Genomic DNA, 25,357 nt, shown 5'->3' with positions numbered 1-25,357 from the left:
AGGTGCGCTGCGATATCTGCCAAAAGAGATGCTTTATTTTCTTGTCGAGTTAGCGGTGGAAGCAAAGGAAGAATTGAACACTGCAAAGTCTGAAGAAAATCAATAAAGCAACAAATGGCAAAAAGGCTACAGCTGAAAGAACAATCGGGGGATTGAGGCCAACATAAAGGGCTGTGATGGAAAAGGCAAATAATCTGATTTACTGAAAGGTTAGAAAGAGAGGAATCCCTAAATGGAAAAGAAAAGGAAATATTGCTATCTATACAAATACAGTCCAGCCGACACAGATAATGGACCTTGTGTTAATGGGAGCACAAAGGTGGATCAGTGGCTGAGTGGCTTCTCTCTGATTTTAAGACCTGGTTTTGAATGAAACTGAGATTGATTAGATTTAGGTGCTCTGTCTCTCCCACCTGTCTGATTCAAAATCATTATAACATTGTTTAGAAATGTAACAAGAGGTTTAAGCACACAGAGTGCATACAGGTTAAAAAAAATAAGGTTCCCGCCATCAAAACTGTATAAACTCCCAAGGGAAAATGTAACTCCAGAAAACAACTATTTACAGAAAATATTCTTGGCCGATGTTCTAGATCTCTAGTTAGGACCTCAGTTCCTTAGCACAGCAATGTTCAGGCTTGTCCTACAGACCAGATCCTCGCTGCAGCCCTGTTTCCCTCGCTCTCCAAGAGGCTTCTTCAGACTCAGGGGTGCTGCCAGTCAGTCTGATTGGGTCCCAACCCCGTTCCTGGCTCCTCAGCAGTTTCAAGCTTGCCCTAGGTTGCAGCCACACACCACTCATGAGCCATGGGTTTGTGCTGGATGCTTTCTCCCAATCCTCTGACAGCATCTGGTTCTGCCCATCGGTTGGTCAAAGATACATCAGCTGTTGAAGGCCCCACTACTTGAAGGAAAGCAGCTGCATTTATACCGTGCTTTTTGTTACTCTCACCAAGTGCTTTAGAACTAGTTAGGTGCTTTTTGAAACACTGACACGGTTGTGAGGAGGAAAAGGGGCAGTTGAACTGCGCACAATGAGCAGGAGTGAACAACTAAATGACAAAATTATCCAACCTCATGTCAAAGTTGGCATCCTCTCTCAAGACAAGGATTTATAATAACAGAAACATAAAGGCTACTCGTGTGGAGGATTGGAACAATTCAGCCCACCCTGTCTCAACCAACCATACAGCTAACTGCAGAGTAAAGCTCTCTCTCACCCTTCCCACCAATGTGTCTCAGCTTCAGCCTCACTTCTGCTGTGATGGCTCTCTTCCCCTTGTGATCTCTCAAATTCAGTGCAACAAGACACTAAGAAAGGAGTCCTTGTTAATTAGGAACAAGATGTGTGCTGGAGGTAGCACACTATGAACTGATTTCCTGCTATATCCTCCAGCCTATTGAGGCTTTCAACAAAGCAACATCACTGAATTTTCTGATTCATGGAATAACCCCTTTAGTGCCAAGTTCAGGGCCATTTTGTGTGGTGTGAATCTCCCAGCAAAGAGATGCTTCTAATCCTTCAATCTGACATCGATTTGTAATCAGTTCTCAGACCTGAAAGTTCTTTCTCTTAAGTTTCTCCAGCACAAGGTTCATTTCTGTGTTCCTTTCAAGTAGTGTTTTGAAATATAAATCAGTGTAACAGTAAAATAGACTGGACTGTGCACAAAGATTTCTCCATCCAGCACTCTTTACATCACACACTTCACATATTAGTTGAAGACTGATTATGCTACTGGAATGATTGGTACTCGTGGGGAAAACCTGCCTTTTATGTATTATATGTAACAGAATCATCAATCTTTCACAAGCAACAAGTTTATCACTTGTTTGCATGCCATACAGAAGTGCAACTTTTCATTCCATTTTTCAATTGGAATTCAAAAACTCCTGGATCAATTCTCTGAATGTCCGGTGTGAGTAAATCACATAGAGAATTCCTACGTTTCCATCTTAGACAGTCCCTTGGGATTGAGGATTACTTGATCCTGTTCTGGTTCAATGGATTCTGAGATGGTTGGTAAGCCCAGTGCATGACCTGCAGACCCCTATCACACATGGGAAAGGTGATGCTTGGAGGGCAGAGTAGGTGAGCTGTTTGGGGTTTTTTTTGTACTCTCTCCAATTTCTCAACATCAACTGTGTGTGTGTTCAAGATTTTAGTGCTGCCCTGAACGCATATCCTCCATTTTGGTCAATCACAAGCTTGCATCTGTGGCAAATCAATGGATATATTTCACCTCTGCTTGGGGGCGCTTCGAGGAAACCCCTAAATCATGTCCGTTGTTCTGCTGGGTTCTTCCTACTGCACTTGAGTTCTGAGTAGAACAGTTGCTTCAGGAACTTGGTATTAGGCATGCACAAACAACACATCCCACCCAGCAGAGCTGGTTTTGAGTAGGGATGCTGTGTGCTACCTGCATATATCTGGCAATTTGCCTGGAGTTTTATATTCAGATGACCACTTTCACACACAAGCAAGACAACAGTTTATGTGACTTTAGTTTTGAAGACTAAATGGTTTTGAAAACAGTGGCACAGTGTTTAGCACTGCTGTCCCACAGCACCAGGGGCCCGGATTTGATTCCGGCCTAGGGTGACTGTGTGAAGTTTGCACATTCTCCCCGTGTCTGCATGAGCTTTCTCCAGATGCTCTGGTTTCTTCCCACAGTCAAAAGATTTGCAGGTTAGCTGCATTGGCCATGATAAATTGCCCCTTAGTGTCGGGGGATTATCAGGGTAAATATGTGGGGTTACGAGGATAAGGCCTGGGTGGAATTGTTGTTGGTGCAGTCTTGATGGGCTGAATGGCCTCTTTCTGCACTGTAGAGTTTTTATGATCTCTATGAACATACAGGTGGTGAGATCTAAACTGATATTTCAGCACAGGAGGGAATGTAGCACAATAGCTTGCACTGTTCTTCAAGTGTGATATTAAACCGAGGCCTTGGATGCTCTCATAACTGGACAGAAAAGATCCCATGGGCACTGAAGAAGAGGATGGGAGTTCTCCTTGGTATCCTGTGCAATATTTATCCCCCAGTCAACTTCATGAAAAGAATGTTGTCATTTTCATATTGCTCTTTGTGGAGTTTCCTGTAGGCAAATTGGCCCCTGCATTTCCTACATTGCAACAGTGACAAGATTTCAAAAAGCACTTCATTGGCTGTAAGGAGCTTTGGGATGTCCCTTTCATTAACTTCAGGAACCGTCATTCTGGGTTCCCTTGTATTGTCTTATTTACCCACCAATGGTGAAGTTTGAGAAACCCTGAATATTTGTCCTTTATCAGAATGAGGACAGCATTCTGATAAGGGCAGGCTGAATTAATATTGGTCAGGACACGGAGGAGAATGTGCCTGCTTTTCATTGAAATAGAGCCATTGGCCCTGCTTTCACATCTCAGCACCCTGACAGTGTTGCACTCTCTCAGTACCACCTTGTAGTTTCAGCTGTGAATTTGAATTGAAGATTCTCGTGAAAGATTTAATCCACCCATTGATGGCTTCTCTCTGCTCTTTGTCTGACGCTATTACACGCTTGTAGATAGAGCACAGCAAACAGATTTGATTTTTCAATATCATTCTCCAGCTCTTTCATCAGGAGAGTTAGAACGTGAGGAACAGAACAAGACTTTGTGAAAATATGCTTTTGGGATATTCCAGCAAATTTCTGATGGCTATCAGGCAGGCTAGAAGGGAGCATTTACAAAGAGAACCTGCTACCCAGGACAGGCATTTATAACACAAGCTCTGCTAAACTGGATAGCTTAACTCATTGCAATGTGAAAGGATAGTGAACAGTTCAATCAAGGAAGATGCTACATAACAAAATATAATTAATTTTGGTCTCTGAGTCAGAGAATAGATAAGATGTGGTTCTTCTTCTTAGAATAGTGAAGGTTAAGTGGAGAAATAATTGAGGTGTTCAAAATCATGGTAGGATTTAAAAGTAAAGTCAGCACCAACAGCACAGAGGCTTCATAGTCTTGTGCTCATGACATCTTTGTCAATCTCTCCATAGCTCTGATCCATCCCTGACCTTCCATTCTGCTCCAGTTCCTCCCACTCCTCTCCAACTATATAATCCTTTAGAATCACCTATGGAGATCTGTAAAGGAGCCAGTGGTACAAGAATTAAGCACCGCAGTCACTTCCCGTGATGCTAGCAGTGGATGCCCGTCAAGTCCTCGAGGCACCAAATCCTTCTGCAGGTGACCAATCAGCTCCCTGAACATAGAACATAGAAAACCACAGCAGAAACAGGCCCTTCGGCCCACAAGTTGCACCGATCATATCCCTACCTTCTAGGCCGACCTATAATCCTCAATCCCATTAAGTCCCATGTACTTATCCAGAAGTCTCTTAAAAGACCCTATTGAATTTGCCTCCACCACCACCAATGGCAGCCGATTCCACTCACCCACCACCCTCTAAGTGAAAAACTTACCCCTGACATCTCCTCTGTACCTGCTCCCCAGCACCTTAAACCTCTGTCCTCTCATAGCGACCATTTCAGCCCTGGGAAATAGCCTCTGAGATCCACCTGATCTATACCTCTCAACATCTTATAAACCTTTATCAGGTCACCTTCCATCCTTTGTCTCTCCAGGGAGGAGAGACCCAGCTCTCTCAACCTATCCTCATAAGGCATGCCGCCCAATCCAGGCAACATCCTTGTAAATCTCCTCTGCACCCTTTCAATAGCTTCCACATCTTTTTTGTATTCCAAGTGGGGTCTGACTAGGGTCTTATAAAGCTGCAGCATTATCTCCCGACTCCTAAACTCAATCCGTCGATTAATGAAGGCTAGTACACCATACGCCTTCTTGACCAACATGAGTAGTCTTCAGCTACATTGGTTCTCGGACATCAACAGGTATGCGCTGTCTGTAAACCCTGTGTTCAGTGAGGTGCCAACAAGTGAAAGCCCTCTGTGTGTGTGGAGCAGGCCCAACCACCTCTTCCTCTTGATGGTTTTGCTGCTGCCTTTTGCAAACCTGGTGCCCCTGAGATGTTTTTTCTCTCCTACCTACGAGCTAGAAAAATAACAGCGAGATCCTCACTGCTGTATCCAAGAGTGAGGCTTGATGGTTAGCATTTATCTCCTAAGGATCACTCTTTGTTCATTCATCAGCTGCAGCTGCCACTCAAAGCCCACTGACTCATTCATGGCCACAACTTTGATGCCCAATCCTTAGTTCACATGCTGATTGGGCAAGACCCTACACTATCCTGTCTCACACCACATGACTGAGTGGCAACAGCTTTGGCCACTCAATCCTGAACTCACATCTCAGGAGCAGGCATTGTCCCTTGCATTCAACTTGGCCCATGGGGTGGTAGGGTGCAGTTGTCAATAAGCACTTTAGCCCAGAGCTAAGGATTAAGAGCATTATCCTCAGGCAGTGTGATGTGGAGATATAGTTGCTTGCCTAGTTGGGCAATGTATAGCAACACAATGGCAGTCATTGAATTTGGAAGTCTGTGTGTCAAGTGTCCAATACTGACCTGTAATCATTGGCACTCTTGCATCAAAGTGTTGTTTGAGTGGGTACATTGCATGACTAGTCTGACTCCAAGCATGTCAACTGAGCTCAAGCTGACCAGCCTCAGCTGCAATGGAGTACAAATCAATGATATGTTCTTTCATTAGCCTTGCTCTTCTCCCCACCTCCATAAGATGGTAGAACACTAGGAAATTTTGTGGAACAAAGGGACTTTGGAGCATTTGTCCAAAGACCTCTGAAAACAGATGGGCATGTTGGCAGGATGGTGATAAAGGCATATGGGACACTTGCCTTTATCAATCAAGGCATAGATTACAAAAGCAGGAAAGTCACGTTGGAGTTATATAGAACTTTGTTGAGGTCACAGCTAGAGTATTGTGTGCAGTTCCGGTGCCACATTACCGGAAGGATGTGATTGCACTGGAGGGAGTGCAGAGGAGATTTACCAGGATGCTGCCTCGGATGGAACATTTAAGTTACGAAGAGAAGTTGGAAAGGCTTGGGTTGTTTTCGCTGGAGCAGAGAAGAATGCGGGGAGCCCTGATCGAGGTGTGCAAGATTATGAGAGGCATGGACAGAGTGGAAAAGGAACAACTATTCCCCTTAGTTGGAGGGTTAGTCACAAGGGGACACAGGTTCAAGGTGAAAGGCAGGAGGCTTAGGGGGGATGTGAAGAAAAACATTTTTACCCACAGGGAGGTGGCGGCCTGGAATGCGCTGTCTGGAGGGTTTTGGAGGTGGGCTGCCTCACATCCTTTAAAAAGTAACTGGATAAGCACTTGGTATATCATAACATTCAGGACTATGGATCAACTACTTGCAGATGGGATTAGGTGGGAGTTCAGGTGTTTCTAATGTATTGGTGCGAACACAATGGGCTGAAGCATTCTTCAGCACTGTATAATGCTATGCTGCCTCTGACCCACGCACCCATCCCTCATGAATGTGTAAAACCTTCAGTCAATGCTGACTCTCCACCCCTCTGCCACCAAATTGAAGCCCATGGTCCAGATTGTCCTTCCCCTGTCCAATCCTTCCAAGAAGCCCATGGCCAGCACAAGAAGGTGGTGTTGAATACACTGCTGTTTAGACTTGGTCTCTCCCGCAAAGTCATCTTCCCCACTCACACCTGCTCAATCCCTGTTCCATGTCAGTCTCACCTCACTCCTCCAATCTGAAGACACAAAGCTGCTCTGTGAGCACTGTGCCAGCTGGATTGCATTCCTCACTGAGGTCCCCTTTGAGTTCTACCTGCTAGGTGTATGCCAGTCATACATTGCACTTTCCTGATATCATGGATGGTTTATTTGACATGGGGGGGCATGATTCCAGCAGAAGAACCCGATAATGAGATGTTAATGCATAATAATGAGGCACCCAACATTGAATAGAAGAAGTGGCTGTCATTAACAAGGGCAAGGGATGATCATGTCCTACATTTACATCGATGGGGAACAGGGCTAAGGCCTTCTCAAGATATCTTCTACTTACGTCGGAAAAACCTGCCTGGTGCAAATGGGGCAACCCTGATCTATATTATTTATGATCTGAGATATGATTCCTGAGAGAAGATTCAAAAATATCTTTCAGAAGGGAAGTACCTCTGTAGGAATCATTTGTAGAGGGGTGGAATTAATTGGGTGGTTCTTGCAGAGAACCAGCAGACATGATGAATTGAATGGCCTCATTATGTACTATATGATTATACAAATATACTCAAAGGAAGGAGTGGCTCCATATTAAGCTTAAACAAAACTCACCTGAATTTTTTTTCCATAATTCCCACATCTTTCCCGGACTTGCCTGTGCCCCTTGATTGGTGTCCAGGTTGGGCAACATTACTCAGGTCCCAACAAGTTGAGCTGCTGATGCCCTTATGAGAATACAACTGAAGGGGACTAGGCCACATCTCCCCTTTAGGCCAGATCTGCCATTTAACCTAATTCCATTTCCCCGCTGGACCCTTGCATCTCGTCACTCCATTAGTGCCCTAAAATCTATTAATCACACCTTGAATATATTGTAGGTGATCTCATTGGACTAGTAATTCAAATTTAATGCTCTGGGAACATGCGTTCAAATCTCATCATGGCTGTTGGTAGAATGCAAATTCAATTAATAGGTGAGAGGGCATGGGATCCAAGGGCCTTTGGCCTTATGGATCCAGAACTGGCTTGCCTGCAGAAGGCAGAGAGTTGTTGTGGATGGGTCTTTTTCTGATTGGAGGTCAGTCACCAGTGGAGTGCCCCAGGGATCTGTTCTAGGACCCTTGCTGTTTGTCATTTTCATAAATGACCTGGATGAGGAAGTGGAGGGATGGGTAAGTAAGTTCGCTGATGACACGAAGGTCGGTGATGTTGTGGATGGTCTTGAAGGATGTCAAAAGTTGCAGCTGGACATAAATAGGATGCAGGACTGGGCGGAGAAGTGGCAGATGGACTTCAACGCGGATAAATGTGTAGTCGTCCATTTTGGCAGAACCAACAGGATGAACGAGTACACTATCAAGGGCAGGAGTCTTAGTAGTGTTGAAGAGCAGAAGGATCTTGGGGTCCGGGTCCACAGGACTCTTAAATCAGCCTCGCGGGTGGAGGAGGTGGTCAAGAAGGCGTATGGTGTACTGGCCTTCATTAATCGGGGGATTGAGTTTAGGAGTCGGGAGGTAATGCTGCAACTTTATAAGACCCTTGTCAGGCCTCATTTGGAGTACTGTGCGCAGTTCTGGTCGCCTCACTATAGGAAAGACGTAGAAGCTATTGGAAGGGTACAGAGGAGACTTACAAGGATGTTGCCTGGACTGGGAGGCATGCCTTATGAAGTTAGGTTGAGGGAGCTGGGTCTCTTTTCCCTGGAGAGACGAAGGTTGAGAGGCGACCTGATAGAAGTTTATAAAATGTTGAGAGGAATAGATAGGGTGGATTCTCAGAGGCTATTTCCCCGGGTTGAAATGGTCGCTACGAGAGGACACAGATTTAAGGTGCGGGGAGGAAAGTACAGAAGTGATGTTAGGGGTAAGTTTTTCACTCAGAGGGTGGTGAGTGAATGGAATCGGCTGCCATCAGTGGTGGTGGAGGCGAACTCGCTGGGGTCTTTTAAAAGACTTCTGGATGAGTATATGGGGTTTAATGGAATTGGGGGTTATAGATAGGTCTATGGATTGGTAGGTGTTGATGTGATCGGCGCAACTCGTGGGCCGAAGGGCCTGTTTGTGCTGTAGTGTTCTATGTTCTAATAAATATGGAATTGAAAGTGAGTCTCGGTAATGGTGACCAGAAACTATCATCAAATGTTTAAAAACCCATGTGGTTCCCTAATGTCGTTTAGGGAAGGAAATCTACTGCCTTTACCTGCTCCAGTCTCCATGTGACTTATAGAAATCCTACAGTCCAGAAGGAGGCCATTCCCCCGATCATGTCTGCTCCAACAACAACCCCCACCCACTTCAGCCCTATCCCCATAACCTCACATATTTACTCCACTAATCCTGCTAACCTACACATCCCTAAGTGGTATTTTAGCATGGCCAATGCACGTAACCTATACATCGATTCCCAGCTCGGGTCACTGTCTGTGTGGAGTTTGCACAGTCTCCTCATGTCTGCGTGGGTTTCCTCCAGGTGCTCCGGTTTCCTCCCACAGTCCAAGGATGTGCGGGTTAGGTTAATTGGCCATGCTAAAAAATTGTCCCTTAGTGTCCAGGGATGCGCAGGTTAGAGGGATTAGTGGGTAAAATATGTAGGGATATGGGGGTAAGATTGTGCTCGGTGCTGACTCAATGGGCTGAAGGGCCTCTTTCTGCACTGTAGGGTTCTATGATTCTTTGGACCATGAGAAGAAACCAGAGCACCCAGAGGCAACCAACGCAGACATGGGGAGAACGTGCAAACTCCATACAGACAGTGACTCAAGCCAGGAATCAAACCCAGGTCCCTGGAGCTGTGAGACAGCGGTGCTAACCACTGGGCCACTGTGTCACCCTAAATGTTGTTGACTCTTAACTACCACTCAATTCAGGGACAATTAGGGATGGCAACAAATGCAGACCTTGTCATTAAAAGAATGAAACAGAAATCAGATTAGAGCTAGCAGTCTCTGGGGGGTTGGGGGTAGTGGATGGGTGTAAATTCCATCCCTTGAGCTCACCCCCATATTAAATATGTTGGTCGGGTATTAAAATTGGCTATTCGTCCACCGTATTTGAGTAATCAAGGGTCGATTGAGACTCTTAATGAGCCAATTGACTCTGTTAATACACTGTCATCACCGTTCAGTGGTTGGCATGGGTAGTCAGGCCTTTTTTAAAAGCTTTATAAAGGCAGGAAGGGGAATATAATCTGCAGGGGTGAGGGTTGGGGAGCACTCTTTGTGCATAGGGGGAATCCCCTAAGATATTATCCTCTCTTTCTTCCTGCTCACCAAATCCCACCCCAACCCCTCCCTTCATCCTTAAGCTGTGTAAACCCGCCTCGCTCTGGGCTTACCTGGCTCTGGTATCCATGGGGCTTTCTTCATGGTACTGCCTGCAGTGCCCACTGATGTGCTCTCGGTGCTGCCAGAACTGCTGGCAGCTCATGAGGGTGGGAAAGGAGTCCCACTATCCGCTCACTATTTAGCCAGCATGTTATGGCTGCAGTGAAGGCTTGTCTGGAGTGTATCAGTTTACTTTGTTTCCAAAATATGCAACCCAATATTTCAGGTCAGAGAGCTTTGTTTTGATGAAAGATCATTGACTACAAACATTAACTCTGTTCTTCTCTCCACAGATGTTGCCTGATCTGCTGAGTATCATAGAATCATAGAACCGTCCAGTGTAGAAACAGGCCCTTCGGTCCATCGAGTCTGCACTGACCACAATCCCACCCAGGCCCTATCTCCATATCCCTACACATTTACCCGCTAATCCCTCTAACCTACACATCCCAGGACACTAAGGGGCAATTTTAGCACAGCCAATCAACCTAACCTGCACATCTCTGGACTGTGGGATGAAACCGGAGCACCTGGAGGAAACCCACACAGGCACGAGGAGAATGTGCAAACTCTGTATAGACAGCAGTCCCAGTATTTTCTGTGTTTATGCCTAAGTACAACCTCTGCCTCTCTTGCAATTCCCACCAACCCATTGCCCCAAAATAATAAGGGTACAATGTTTCCGAACAAACTTAAGCACGCACACAAGAAGAAATCACTTGAATGGAGTCTCACCAACCTGCAGCTGAAGTCTGTGCCTGGTCCATCCACATATAGTCCTTCATTGAGGCAACGGTCGATGTTCAGTGTATTGTCTTTCCAAGCATCAAGGTTCACTTGGCAGTTTTCACCGCCATATCCATCTGGACAAAGGCAGGTGTATGCATCAACTAACTCCTGACAAACCCCACCATTTAAACAAGGATTGGAATGGCATTCCTAGAAGACAATTTTTAAAAATCAAACAGAAAACAACAAAAACGTGAATTTTAAGTTTTATGTTAGACTTGAACATATTTTCCCAATGCAAGACTCAACTTCCAAAAGCACCTCCAAAAAGGATGTGCAAAATTATGGCATAAAGCTTTGGTGTAAATTCACCCCTCCACTTTCCCCAATTTCCCGACCTCTCTATTTGCCAAAGAACTGTTCAATCAATAACTTTGTCCAGTTCTAATGAAAAGTTATTTACCTGAATTAACATTTTTCTCACTTCACTGACATTGCCAGATTTGCTCAGCATTTTTAGCATGTTCTGTTCATTTTGTTTCTGATTTGCAGCATCCATTGTATGTCGCTGTTGTTTATCATGAATGTATTGGATATCAAAATCAAATTAAGTACAGTCTTCCAGTGGAAGCGATCCAGAAAGTCTTGCTGAGCCTACCCCCGAGCAAAGTATTTCTCACTGTGACTGAACTAAAATCAATGGGCTAAATGGCAAAGAATTTGTGGTAAAAATGATGGTGAAACTGTGAGTGTTTATCATCATTACGCCAGTGAAACTGACAGCAACTTTTGGAACCTGCATAGGTGCAGAATAATGTGAAGAACAGGAAGTTGCCTTTTAGCACTTCTACATTCCTCCTGAGGGTGAATTGTGTTGAGTTCAGCCCTGAGATTTACAAAAAAAAGCTTTCACTTTTTCAATGTAAAACACCTTAGGAAGGTTATATCTTGCTGAATGAAATATAACTAAGCATTTAACAGCATACAAACTTTATAATTATTGCTAACTACCCTCACTATACCTGAGAAGCTATTTTCATAAGTATGGATTGTCAAATTTCACCATTACAATTAGATATTCCACCAATTTTTTTTTAGTTTGTTTAAATTGATATTTTAGCTGTCTAAATACAAGTATGATCATTCATTTTGCAGCTGAGATTAAAAATGGAAGAGATTATCATCCTGGTTTTCTGTCTGTGAGAATTCTTCAAAGTGATTGGTGTTTGCTAATATCACTGCTACTGAACATCCAGAGATCCCATTGGCTTCATGTCAGCTTTAAATTGTCATCAAGAAAGAGTAAACCCACACCACAGAGATCATCAGATCTTTTCTGGGCAGCTTTCTTCAAGGTTAGTCTTATGTAATAGGTTGTCTATTTACCAATGCAACAGCGATTTGGTGCTTAGGTTAGTGATATTGATGAAGTGTATTAACATCCGTCATACTTGTTTACTCCAAAAAGCAACTTTTCCAAATTCACTTGGTTTGCAATAATATGACACAATGCAACATTCTGGTATTACTTGGGCTGCGGCTAAAAAGTAATATACTGCCATTCAGAATTTTATAATGAAGTGCCTTTGAAATGTCATCACTGTTGTAATGTAGGAAACAGAGTAGATAATTCAAAACAGCAGTGAGATAATACAGTTGGATCTGCTATACTGTTGTGATGCTGAAAGATAAATCTTGCCCAGACATCAGGGAGCGAGGCCGACAGAGTTGATAACAATCATTTTATATTACTCAAAGACAAAATTGGTGGAAATCTGGATCTCTCTCCCCAAAACAGTATTGAGGCTGGAAGTCAGTTGAAATATTCAAAATTGAGAGCAATAGATTTTAGGTAGACAAACTTGACATCAAAGCCGCATTTGACCAAGTGTGGCATCAAAGGGTGTGGCAAAAGTGTGGCAGAACTAGAATCAATGGGTTTCAGGGGGAAAACTCTCCACTGGTTGGAGACCTATGTGGCACAAAGGAAAATGGTCGTGGTTGTGGACAATCGGTCATCTCAGCTCTGGGACATCTCTGCAGGAGTCCATCAGACTAGTGTCCTAGGCCCAACCATCTTCAGCTGCTTCATCAATGATGAGTCGTAAGGTCAGAAGTCAGGACATTCGCCGATGATTGCACAATGTCCAGCACCATTCGCGACTCCTCAGATACTGAAGCAGTCCATTTTCAAAAGCAACAAGATCTGGCCAATATCCAGGCTTGGGTTGACAAGTGGCAAATGACATTTACGCCACACAAATGCCAGGCAATGACCATCACCAAAAGAGACACTCTCATCACTGCCCCTTGATATTCAATGGTGTTACCGTCACTGAATTCCCCACTGTCAAATTCCTTGGGGATACCATTGACCAGAAACTGAACTGGACTCGCCACATAAACACAGTGACTGGAACAGCAGGTCAGAGGCTAGGAATACTGTGGCGAAGTGACTCTCTAAAGCTGTCTACCATCTACAAGGCACGAGGCAGGAGTGTGAAGGAATACTTCCCACTTGCCTGGATGGGTGCAGCTCCAACAACACTCAAGAAGCCAGACACCATCCAGAACAAAGTGGCCCACTTGATTAACACCACATCCACGAATATCTACTCCCTCCACCACAGATGCTCAGTAGCAGCAGTGTGTCCTATCTACAAGATGCACTGCAACAGTTCACCAAATATCCTGACGCAGCACCATCCAAACCCACGACCACTTCCATCTAGAAGAACAAGGGCAGCAGATATGTGGGAACATCACCACCAGCAAGTTGCCCTCCAAGCCACTCACCATCCTGACTTGGAAACATATCGCCGTTCCTTCGCAGTCACTGGGTCAAAATTCTGGAAATCCCTCCGTAATGGCATTGTGGGTCAACCCAAAGTACATGGACTACAGCGATTCAAGGCAACTCACCATAACCTTATCAAGGGCAACTACAATAAATCTGGCTGGCCAGCGAGGCCCATGTCTCACGAATGAATAAAACAAAACTGGATTAAGATACAAATCAACCATGATCTAATTGAATGGAGGAACAGACTCGAGGAGCAGAGTAGGCCCTCAGCCCTCATGGTGGCATGTTTGATTTTTCTAATACTTTAATCCAATTAAAAAAATGGGATTCTGCCAATGTTCCACTGGACAGACAGAAGGAGGGAGTCCGAGGAAATTTCCAGTGCCTGATCTACTTGTGCTTTTTGTATAGAAAAAGACAGAATGCACCATGAGCAAAATTCAACTTCAACAACTTGACACAAGACCATCTATTTTTTTCACACCCATTTCCCAAGAAAGGATGGACAAGATTTCTTCAAATGTAGCAATCTTTTTCAGCAGGAAAAGCAAATGCAAACATTTTATTGGAAATTTTGTCAAAATGTCATATTAAAAATATATTGTGATGCGTATCTCAGAATTATTACAATCTGAACCACAAACTGATTGAAATATGAATCCCACGCATTTTTTTTAAAGTTGACTTTGGAGGCTGCCACGTTTTATCTCAGTAGGTGCATAATAACAGCTTCTGAAAAGGTCAATATTTAAAGAGGAGAGATAGTTTTTAATGATAATCAACTCATCATTTTTAATTGGTCCTGTGTTTCCCATTCCTGGGAGTCTCTGATATTTACAATAAAACAGCTCTAAGAAATGAAACCTTCGGTCAAAGCAGAATGCCAATGCTCCTGCTGCAAACTTAGAGACAGAGGGAGGGAGAGAGAGAAATAGACTCAGAGGGAAAGGTAGAGAAAGACGGGAGGGTTGGGGGGCCGGGGTAGATACAGAGAGGAAGGTAGAGAAAGAAGGGAGGGTGGGGGGGGGATAGCAACAGAGAGGAAGCTGTTAGGGGGAAATGAATCAACTTAGAGAAAGTCACCGCTGACTAAGAGTAAGGGCACGTGCTAGTCATATGCCAATGAACCTTGTGCACTCTCAAAGCGCTATGCCAGCAGAGTTTTCCAGCAAGGCTTTGGTTGTTTACTGTTAAAAGGCCAGGCATTGAGTCAGATTAAATTCAACCTCTGGGAAGGTAGGGGAAGACAGATAGTCTATCTAGCTAGGAGGAGATAGCGTGCCCTGCTCCAGGTGAAAGGTTTAATGTAAACTTATGTTCATAGAATCCCTGCAGTGCAGAAGGAGGTCCATCAAGTCCACACTGACTCTCCAATAGAGCATCTTACCCAGTCCCTATCCCCATAATCCCTCTAACATACACATCTTAGGATATCAAGGGGCGAAGTAGCTTGGCCAATGAACCTAACCTGCACATAGAATCATAGATAGAATCATAGAACCCTACAGTGCAGACAGAGGTCCTTCGGCCCATCGAGTCTGCACTGACCACAATCCCACCCAGGCCCTATCCCCATATCCCTACATATTTTACCCACTAATCCCTCTAACCTACGCACCTCAGGACACTAAGGGCAATTTTTTTTAAGCATGGCCAATCAACCTAGCCCGTACGTCTTTGGACTGTGGAAGGAAACTGGAGCACCTGGAGGAAACCCACGCAGACACGAGGAGAATGTGCAAACTCCACACAGACAGCGACCCAAGCTGGGAATCGAACCCAGGTCCCTGGAGCTGTGAAGCAGCAGTGCTAATCAGAGGGCTACTGTGCCTCCCAACTTTAGACTGTGGGAGGAAACTGGAGCACCTGGAGGAAACCCATGCAGACATGGGGAGAATGTGTGAACTCCACACAGTCACCTAAGGCCAGAATAAAACCCAGGTTCCTGGTGTTGTGAGGCAGTAGTAGAATCACTGTGCACTGCGCTGCCCCAGTGTTTAGACAAGGTGGGATTTGAACATGGGGAGAACCTATGACTTCACAGAGTGCAGTATCAGAGGAGAGTGCTGATTTAGGATTCCTGCGTGCTTGAATACAAGATCGTAATCTGTATCGGACTCTCCTGTGGTTGTTCATAGAAGTCCATCCCAAGACAGTGATAGAACATAGAACATAGGACATTACAGCGCAGTACAGGCCCTTCGGCCCTCGATGTTGCGCTGACCAGTGGAACCAATCCCTCTAACCTAAACTATTCCAATATTATCCATATGCCTATCCACTGACCATTTGAACGCCCTTATAGTTGGCGAGTCCACAACTGCTGCACGCCCTTACTACCCTCTGAGTAAAGAACCTACCTCTGACATTCATCCTACAATTACCACCCCTCAATTTAAAGCTATGCCCCCTCGTGTTAGCCATCATCATCCGAGGAAAAAGGCTCTCACTGTCTACCCTATCTAACCCTTTGATCATCTTGTATGTCTCAATTAGTAGGATAGTAGGATAAAGGGTGACAGAGAGAGAGAGAAATAAACAAGGAGGCAGACAGAGGGGGGAGAAAGAGGAGACAGATGGAGATAGAGAGAGATGTAAGTTCGAAAGACAATGAATAAGGAAGAGGGGCTATGAGAGAGAGAGAGTGAGAGATAGCAGAGTGAAAAGGGGAGATAAAGGTCAAGATTTTTATACACAAGTCTGGTGGTCAGAGCAAGAGAATTCCTGACTCCCAACTTTCAAAATCTCAGACTTTCTGCAGACCAAAGAACATCTTACTTTAGGTCAAACAGTTCAGAATGCAAGGCAGATAGGAGAGGGGAAGCAGAGAGAGATGAAAGATACAAAAAAGGTGGGAAATCATTATTTAGGAAATCATTTAGAAATTCAGGGAAATCATTTACTTTACATGAAATAATACCTATCTCTATATAGATATCTTCAGATTTGTGTGTGTGAAACTGTTTTTGTTTTTAACATTCATTTAAGGAGTTATTTTTTCTGATGCTGCTGAATTTTCCTGAGGGTTTTATTCATCATTGAAGCTTGAAGAGCTGATTGTCTCTATTTCATTCTGGTTACAACTGAGGACAGTCAGAACCTTATTATTAAAAGGAAAATTTCAGTGCATGGATTCACTTTTAAAGCTGCTCTAACAATTTTATTTTTATCAAGAGTGATTAAATTGACCAGCACAGATATTTTACAAAGCTTGTAGAAGCAAGTAAAACGGTGCCTCTACAAGTTTTACTGGGAGTTTTATTGGGAAAAAACTTGGTGCTAGTTGCACCTGACGTGAAACTTCAATAGAGAACAGTCCATGTGATGTTGCATCACTCCCTATGATGATTTACACAGTGTCTGATAGAATGAGGGCCTTATAACTCCCCACCAACAAGTCTCTGACTTCTATGTCAACAGTGTGAAGATCAAAATTGGCTGAGCAACAGGACACAGAGCATAATGGTCAATGGATAGTTTTCAGGCAAGAGGAATGTTTGTAATATAATTCCCAGATGTTAGTGTTAGGACTGATGATCTTCATATTATTTGTATTAATGATCTAGACTTTGGTGTACACGACACAATTTCAGATTTTGTGGTGATACAAAACTTGGAAGCATTGGGTACTGTAAGGAGGATGGTGTCCAACTTCAAAGGAAAATAAACAAGTTGATGGACTGGGCAGACAGGTGGCAGATGCAGTTCAATGTTAATAAACATGAAGTGACATTAAGTTGAATATATACACAGTTTTTAATCTTCAGAGATTCACAGAATTGTTTTGGCACAGAAGGAGGCCAGTTTGCACATCATCTCTCCAAACTTCTCCCAATGAGCAATTTACTATACACCAATCCCCACCTTCTAACTTTTCACATTCTTTCTCTTCAGATAACAGTTTAATTTCCTTCTGACTGCTTCATTTGAATCTGCCTCCACCTCACTCTCAGCCAATGGCTTTCCAGACATTACTCACTTGCTGTGAGAAAAAGTTTCCTCTTAAGCTTCTTTTGCCAATTGCTTTAAAAATATGCCATCTCATTCTCACTCCTTTCTCAACTGGGAACAGTTTTTCCCTACCCCTCATGATTTTGTCCAAAGATGTACGGGTTTGGTTGATTGGCCATGCTAAATTGCTCAGGGCGATTATCTGGGTAAATAACTGGGATTTGGGGATAGCGCCTTGATGGGATTGTTGTTCGTGCAGACTTGATGGGCTGAACATCCTCTTTCTGCACTGTAGGGATTCTACGATTCTGATATCTCTATCAACTCTCCCCTCAGCCTTCTCTTTGCCAGTCTGTCTTCATTACTGAAGTCCTTTATCCCTGGAACGATTCTCAGAAATCTTTTCCATGCTCTCTCCAGGCCATCACATTCTTCTTAAAGTGCAGCGTCCAGAATCACACACAATGCTCCAGCTGAGGCCAAACAAGTAACTTGTACAAATTCAACATAGCCTCCTTGCTCTTGCACTTTATGCCCTATTAATAAAGCCCAAGATACTGTACACTTTATTGAACACTCCCTCAACTTGCCCTGTCATCTCCAAAATCTGTGCACATATTCACCCAGGTCTCTGTGCTCTTGTAACTCCGACAGAGTTATATCCTTTATTTTATATTCCTTCTCCATGTTCTATCTACTAAAATGAATCACTTCATGTTTATTCACATTGAACTTCATCTGCCACCTGTCTGCCCATTCCATCAACTTGTTTATTTTCCTTTGAAGTTGGACTGGTGTCCTTACAGTACCCAATGCTTCCAAGTTTTGTATCACCACAAAATTTGAAATTGTGTCGTGTACACCAAAGTTTAGATCATTAATACAAATGTTATGAAGAACAAGAGTCCCAACATTGACATCTGGGAATTATATTACAAACCTTCCTCCCACCTGAAAACTATCCATTGACTATTATGCTCTGTTTCCTGTTGTTCAGCCAATTTTGTATCCATGTAGCTACTGTTGTTTTTATTCCATGTGCTATAACTTTGCTCACATGTCTGCTGTGTGGAACCCTATCAAAAGCCTTTTGGAAGTCCATGTACACCCACATCAATCAATCCTCTCTGTCATCTTCAGACAGTTAGTGAAGCATAATCTTCCCTTTTTACGTGTTTTCCTCTTAGATTCTCATCTTTTCTCCCTTCATTCTTATAAGGATGATCACTGTGACGGTTTCATTGCTGTCATCCTATGACACAATGCTCTCTGACCTGAGCATATTCTTCATCAGACTTCTGTCCAGATCTGATTTCATTCAGTCGCTGAAATTTTGCTGAGAGTTGGGGTTGTTGTTGATGTAAAGGTTTCTACTTTTTCAACAAAGGTTCCATCACCTTGTACAGGGGGTCTTGCCACTGGGGTACAGGGCAAAGCATCTGCTATACTCTGCTGTTTTTTCAGAACATAGTCTAGCTTTGCATCAAACCTCATCATCCTCAGTCTGAACCACTGTACTCATGGAGACATTTTTGCTAGCTCCTTAGAATTTAAGAGTATCGCTAAGAGTTTGTGATCTAATTCTGTCGTGAAATGGAGACCAGGAACATAATTTGCAAACTTTTCAAAGGACCATGTAGCAGCTAATGCTTCTTTCTCTACCACTAAATATCTCTGTTCAGTCTGTTAGTTTTTTAATGCGTATCTTCACACCACATATGAGCGCTCCTTCCACAGCCAAAGCTGCTACCTAAAAACTGACAGAATTCAGCGCAGAATAGTGTTAACTCATAATTGACTGCAAAACATTGTGCTCAAAAATGTTCTGCAGTCATGTGAATTAATTAATGAACATCAATTACAAACATTTATTTGCCCGGAACTGTAAAAACCATATCAATTGTGAACCTCAACCATCCAACTGACATCAGTACTGATAAAATCCTTGTAGACAGCACTCGCCTATCTTCAAAGTATGTTAACGGCAGCAGCTGCATAGAGTTTCAACACTCATTTGCCAAAATAATAAGTCGCAGCTCAAGCTGACACACTTGGAAATTTTAATTGTGCCTGCAGAAACATATATATAAGGAATAATTTCTATTTAATGTTAATGTAAGCCTATTTATCACACTAATAAATAAACTTTAAAAACTTGTTGTTGAAGGGAGACACCAACATTCTTTAGATACAAATGGTTAAGTTACAGAATTTGATAGTCAATTGATGTGTTTAGCTAAAGGGCTTTTAGCATGTATGTGAGTTAGTTTGTTCATAGAAATCCCAGATGAATAACTGTCATAAAGACTCCACTTGATACTTCTATCAATTTGCAGGGAACCAGAGAAATAATGCAAGTTGCCAAATGTAATCTTTATCTGTTGCATGTAATAGTCCACTCTCTTTTTTAAGAAGAGTTGCATGTGCATCCAACAGGCAGTTCTCCCTTTACCACCCTCATACAGCATTACAGCACTGAAATTGGTGAGAATTATCAATGACATCCCTTAAAGCTCTCATCTCTTTAAAGATGAGTAATAAACACTGTCTTTTCCAATGTCACTGCATCCCAAGAATGAAGGAAAAATGCATAGCTGATTTTTAACCCATTGCCTCATTTTAACTCAGTACTGTAGAAATGTTATGGTGCAGAAGGAGGCTATTTGGCCAATCGTGTCTGCACCGGCTCTCCAAACATTCATCCTGACTAAGTTTCATTCCACTGTCTATTCCCCTGTACCTCTGCACATTGTTTCTATATAATTCCCCTTCATGAGAAATTTCAAAAGGCATTTTAATCTCCTCCATGTGACCAAGCTGAGAATTACCAAAGCCAGCCCAGCCACTCAATGAGGACAGTGTACACAGGAGCTGCTGTCACTATCCATTGCATTGCTGGTCACGGCATGCTTTCTGACTCATTTTCACTCTCTCTGGTGTATCTTCTTAATCACAAACCTAAGACTTTTCTTTAACCAACCTTGCTTATTGTGAGTTTGAAGAGATTCTGGTTGATTAGGTGGCTTCACCAAAGTACAAAAGGGGGCTTTCCTTTTCTGAATCAGAGTTACATCTGCCTAGCAACAGGGTGATTCGGGATCTTGACTTTGGTGTAAGCCGCTCCAGAGCCCCCGGCTTTCCAGCATTCGGACCTACTCAGCAGTTTGGCCAAATGGCCACCTGTGGGGCTCACTCTCCACCACCCCATTAAGGATGGCAGGCAAGTTCCTGATACTAGCCTAATCACAAGGCCATCAGCTTTGAAGCATCAGCAACACCACCCCAGCAATTAGGCCAGAAAGTGAAATTAAAGCTATAAAAATCAAGGGAGCTTCTTGGAATGTTGGGTGCTGATCCTGTTCCTTCGTTACCTCATTGAGTTTGTCCCTGGCAAGCTGCAAGGAGCCTGCCTCCATAGGAACATACCAATTAGGAGCTGGAATAGGCCATTTGGCCCTTCAAACCAACTGTGCCTTAAGAATATGACTGATCTATTTGTGGCCTAAACCTTCCTCTCCAGTCTGTCCTCCTACATTAAGAATCTATCAAATTCAGTCTTAATAGTATTCAACGATCAAGGTTGCAATCTTACAAAACAAAATCCATGAGCTGAAAATGGGAGAGTTTCAGACTTGTTTTTTTGGGTGAATTTAGAAATGTCTATGATACAGTCACTTTTCTGGACAGAAGTGAGATTTTCACCTGTTTGGGGTGTTCACTGGTGGAGCTGGCTGAAGGCCCCCACTGCGCAGGTGTCCCAGTCTCCCAGTGAACTGGGAAAACATCTGTCACCATCCCTGCAGACGTCAAAGTCAATCCTCCCATCATCGACAGCACTGTCAGCTTCAACTGCCAGTGCCGGAAAGAAACCAGTGACAGCAAGGGTGAGCGCTGAACCCCATTCAGCGTGCTCCCTCATATCTCCCCCAGATTCTCCTATTCCCAGCACGCTTCCAGCTCCTGACCCCCAAGCACCTCCTTCCTCTCCCCCCCCCCCCATGAGCCCCACTCTGTTTGCCCTCTAAGGGTCACCACCTGATTCTCTGAATGAGTCACGCCACCATTTATTTCATGGCTCCTTCTGTCTCCACAGAAGAAGACCGAGCGCAACACCCATCCGTGAGAGGGTGAAGACAGGGGGTGGTGAGCCAGATCTCCAGGTCCTCAACCCGAGAAAGGAGCAAGCACTGGAGCTCACCAGAGAAGAGTCCCTTCTTTTGGGCGCAAACCCATGTTGCAGCAATATGGAGCAGGTACGATTGTGAGCGACGAGTCCCCCACTAACAATTCAAGCCTGATAGGGAGGTGCAAGCAGCAAATCAGGCAAATGTTTCTTAAAATGTTCTTTTTCTATTGTCAAGAGTTTCCCTATTAATTCAAAGATTTTGACTTCTGTCTTGAAATTAACTTGTTAAAATATTCCATTTTCCTATCTTTTTATCCACCCAAGCCACTATTGCCTGCTATTTATCATAATGTGTTTGATCGTCTGTCTGCAATCTATACATTCATCAGCCTGCTGTCTGTCTTTCTATCAATCTGTTCACCCTTTTCCTAACTACTGAACAGGCTTCTCTGTTTCTATTTATTTCCTATCAACTATTTAAATACCAAATTTATTTTACCTATTTACCCACATATTTTTCTCCTTCTGTTAAGTCTATTTATCAATAAATCTATCTATCACTCTTAATCTCTCCAATCTATCTATGTCTCCTTCTAAGTATCCATGTTCAGTTCATTTATCGCTCTCTCAACCTAATTGGTCTCTTATATTTTACCTTGTGATCCAATTATTTACTGACATTCCAATCATTTGTGATCTGCCTATATATGCATTAATCATCTATTTATTCATTCCCTGTCCATCTTACCATTCATTCAAGCAGTCTTTCCCTATCCAAACCGATACTTTCTGTCAACCCAGGTACCTATTTACTTTACAGATACAATAAATAATAGTGTTTGGAATTGAAATCTTTTGTAAGGCGTATTAGATTGAGGAGGTGTGTTTACTTCTATACAATCCCTTTACATTTTAGTGATTCATTTTAGCTTCACGCTGGCCTCTGGTGTGTTGAAACTCAAGAGGCGCTTTTACAGTGTCCCCAGATCCACAACTTCAAGCTGTAGCTTCTGCATTGTCCTCAGGGGAAGTTTGGTGTATTGGATAATTCATGTGAGAAATCTAGTGTTTGTGTATATTGATCCCTTTATCCGAGCTCTCACCAAGTCCAGCACTGTCTTGCTCGCTGATCTGCATTGTTTCCTGGTTCATCCTCATTTTCAAAATTCTCATCCTCCTGTTCAAACCTGATTTCTGTTTTCTCCCAATGCTATGAGCCGACCCTCACCTTCAGAATTGAAGAGTGGTAGAAATGTGTCATATTTCATACTGTTGAAAAGAGGAAGTGGAGCAGATGGGTAGATGGGAGCTTATGAGAGATTTGACTAAATTGACAAAAGTGCAAGAACTGCTTGACCTGGAAGGAGTGTTTGAGGCCTTCGACAGTGAGGAGGGAGGAGTAAAGGTGTTATAACCCCTGTGATTGCATGCGAAGGTGTTGTGGGAAGTGGATGAGGTGCTGGGGGTGATAAAGAGGTGGATTAGGGTTTTACGGAAATAATGGTCCCCTCAGAATGCTGATGGGGAGGAATAGGGGTACGGTGTGTTCGGTTGTGGCATCATGCTGGAGCTAGAGAAAATAAAGAATGATCCTTTGCATCAGAGGCTGACGGGATGAAAAGGGAGGAGAAGGGGGTACCCCATCATTGTTCTGGAAGGAAGAAAAAAGAAGGGGTGAGGGCAGAAGTGTGGGAGATGGATTAGCATTGGTCCTGTCAACCACAGTGGGAGAATGGGGGGGAGCCATTGTTTCAGGAAACATGAAGACACGTTCCAAGATGTACAGGTTAGGTTGATGTACAAGGGCAGCACGGTAGCACAGTGGTTAGCACTGCTGCTTTACAGCTCCAGGGTCCTGGGTTCGATTCCTGGCTTGGGTCACTGTCAGTGTGGAGTTTGCACATTCTCCTCGTGTCTGTGTGGGTTTCCTCCGGGTACTCTGGTTTCCTCCCACAGTCCAAAGATGTGTGGGGTTAGGTTGATTGGCCGTGCTAAGAAATTGTCCCTTAGTGTCCAGGGATGCATAGATTAGAGGAATTAGTGGGTATAATATATGGGGGTGGGTGGGATTGTGTTCGGTGCAGACTCGATGGGCCGAAGGGCCTCTTTCTGCACTTTAAGTTCTATGATTCTATGATTCACCATGCTAAATTGACCCCAGCATCAGGGGGGTTATTGGAGTAAATACTTGGGTTTACAAGGCCTGGGTGGGATTGTGGTGGGTACAAACTCAATGGGCTGAATGGCCTCCTTGTGCACAGTCAGGATTCTACGATTCTATGTCAGAAGTACCTTTGTGAAAGGCAGCATCATCAGAACAGATGCAACAGAGATGGAGAAACTGGGAGGATGGGATGGGGTCCTTACCGGGAGCAGGGTGTGGAGAGCTGCAGTGGAGGTAGCTGTGAAAGTTGGTGGGTTTATAATGGATATTGGTGGTCAGTCTATCACCAGAAGTGGAGACTGAGAGGTCAAGGAAGGGAAGTGAAGTGTTAGGGATGGACCGTATGAAAGTGAGAGAGGGGTGGGAAATTGGAAGCAAAACTCATGAATTTTTCCAGGCCCAGACGAGAACATGAAGTGACACCAACCCAGTCACTGATGGAATGTGAGTCTGGGCCAGAGTAGACCTGGAACAAGGAATGTTCCACACAATCCACAAAAAGTCATTCATAACAGGGGCCCAGGACAGTTCCATAGCCACACTGTTTACTTGTACGAAGTGAGACAAGTTAAAGGAGAAATTGTTAAGTGACAGAACGAGTCCAACCAGGCAGAGAAGAGTGGTGGTGGATGGGGATTATTCAAACTTGCACCGAAGGAAGAAGCAGGGAGCCCTCACACCCTTCTGGTGGGTGATGGAGCTGAAGAGGGATTGGGCATCCATCACGAAGAGAAGGTAGTTCGGGCCAGGGAACTGGAAAGTGTTGATATGTCACAGGGCATGAGAAGAGTCACAAATGTAGGTGGGAAGAGACTGGGAAGGGGAGTGAGAATGGAGTCAAGATAGGAAAAATAGTTCTGAGTGGGGCTGACCAATGTGAACACCAGGAAAGTCCTGTTTGTGGATTTTGTGAAGGAGATTGAAGCGGGCTGTGCAGGGTTGGAGGACTTGTTCGCTGAGGTCTAACCCTGACTTTGTTATCAAACCTGCTGACAAGGGTGGGGCCTTTGCTGTTTGGTGTACTGAGCTCTACCTTGCAGAGATAATTCTCAAACACTGTCTCCTTCCTCATGACCATGACCTCACTAGTGAACATCAAGCCATTGTCTTCAGGACTATTACTGACATCACGGCCTCTGGAAATTTCCAGCTCCTTGGTCCAAATGCATCCTCTTCACTATGGATGTCCAATTCCATTACATCTCCATCCGCCACCAGGATAGTCTGGGAGTTCTCTATTTATTCCTTGAGAAAAAAATCCCCATTCTTGACCACCTCCTCCAGTTGTGTGTTATGTGGAACATTCCTCATTCCAGTCTATGTCAGCCCCCTCCCGTAACTCCTTTTCTGTTATTTCAATGACAGTACTGGTGTCATTTCATGCCCTCATCTGGACCTGGAGAATGTATCAAATTTGGTGACAATTTCCACTCCTTCTCACCTTCACATGATGCATCTTAGACCACTCCTTTCCTTGTCCTCCCGGTCTTCATTACTTGTGATAGACTGTCGACCAATATCAATTATAAGCCCACCAGCTCCCACAGCGACTGCAGCTCCTTCTGTCCCATTCCCTTTAAAGGCTCCATCCCACTGTCCCAG

The 25,357-nt window shown here is 43.9% G+C and overlaps 1 protein-coding gene across 4 annotated transcripts in view; it reads right to left on the bottom strand.

Annotated features, from left to right (window-relative positions):
- Positions 1-25,357, bottom strand: part of LOC145344813 (uncharacterized) — a 1,415,987-nt gene that overhangs the window by 46,981 nt on the left and 1,343,649 nt on the right. For all 4 annotated transcript variants that reach the window (XM_080191980.1, XM_080191983.1, XM_080191981.1 and 1 more), the window contains one exon: positions 10,722-10,921. In XM_080191980.1, the coding sequence (XP_080048106.1) occupies positions 10,722-10,921 (200 nt within the window). The remainder of the gene's footprint in view (positions 1-10,721; positions 10,922-25,357) is intronic.

This window comes from Carcharhinus amblyrhynchos, chromosome 7 (assembly GCF_965287045.1).
Source record: "Carcharhinus amblyrhynchos chromosome 7, sCarAmb.v2.hapA, whole genome shotgun sequence".
Taxonomy (NCBI): domain Eukaryota; kingdom Metazoa; phylum Chordata; class Chondrichthyes; order Carcharhiniformes; family Carcharhinidae; genus Carcharhinus; species Carcharhinus amblyrhynchos.
The sequence above is the reverse complement of the archived record's forward strand: the minus strand, read 5'-3'. Positions and strand labels throughout refer to the sequence as shown.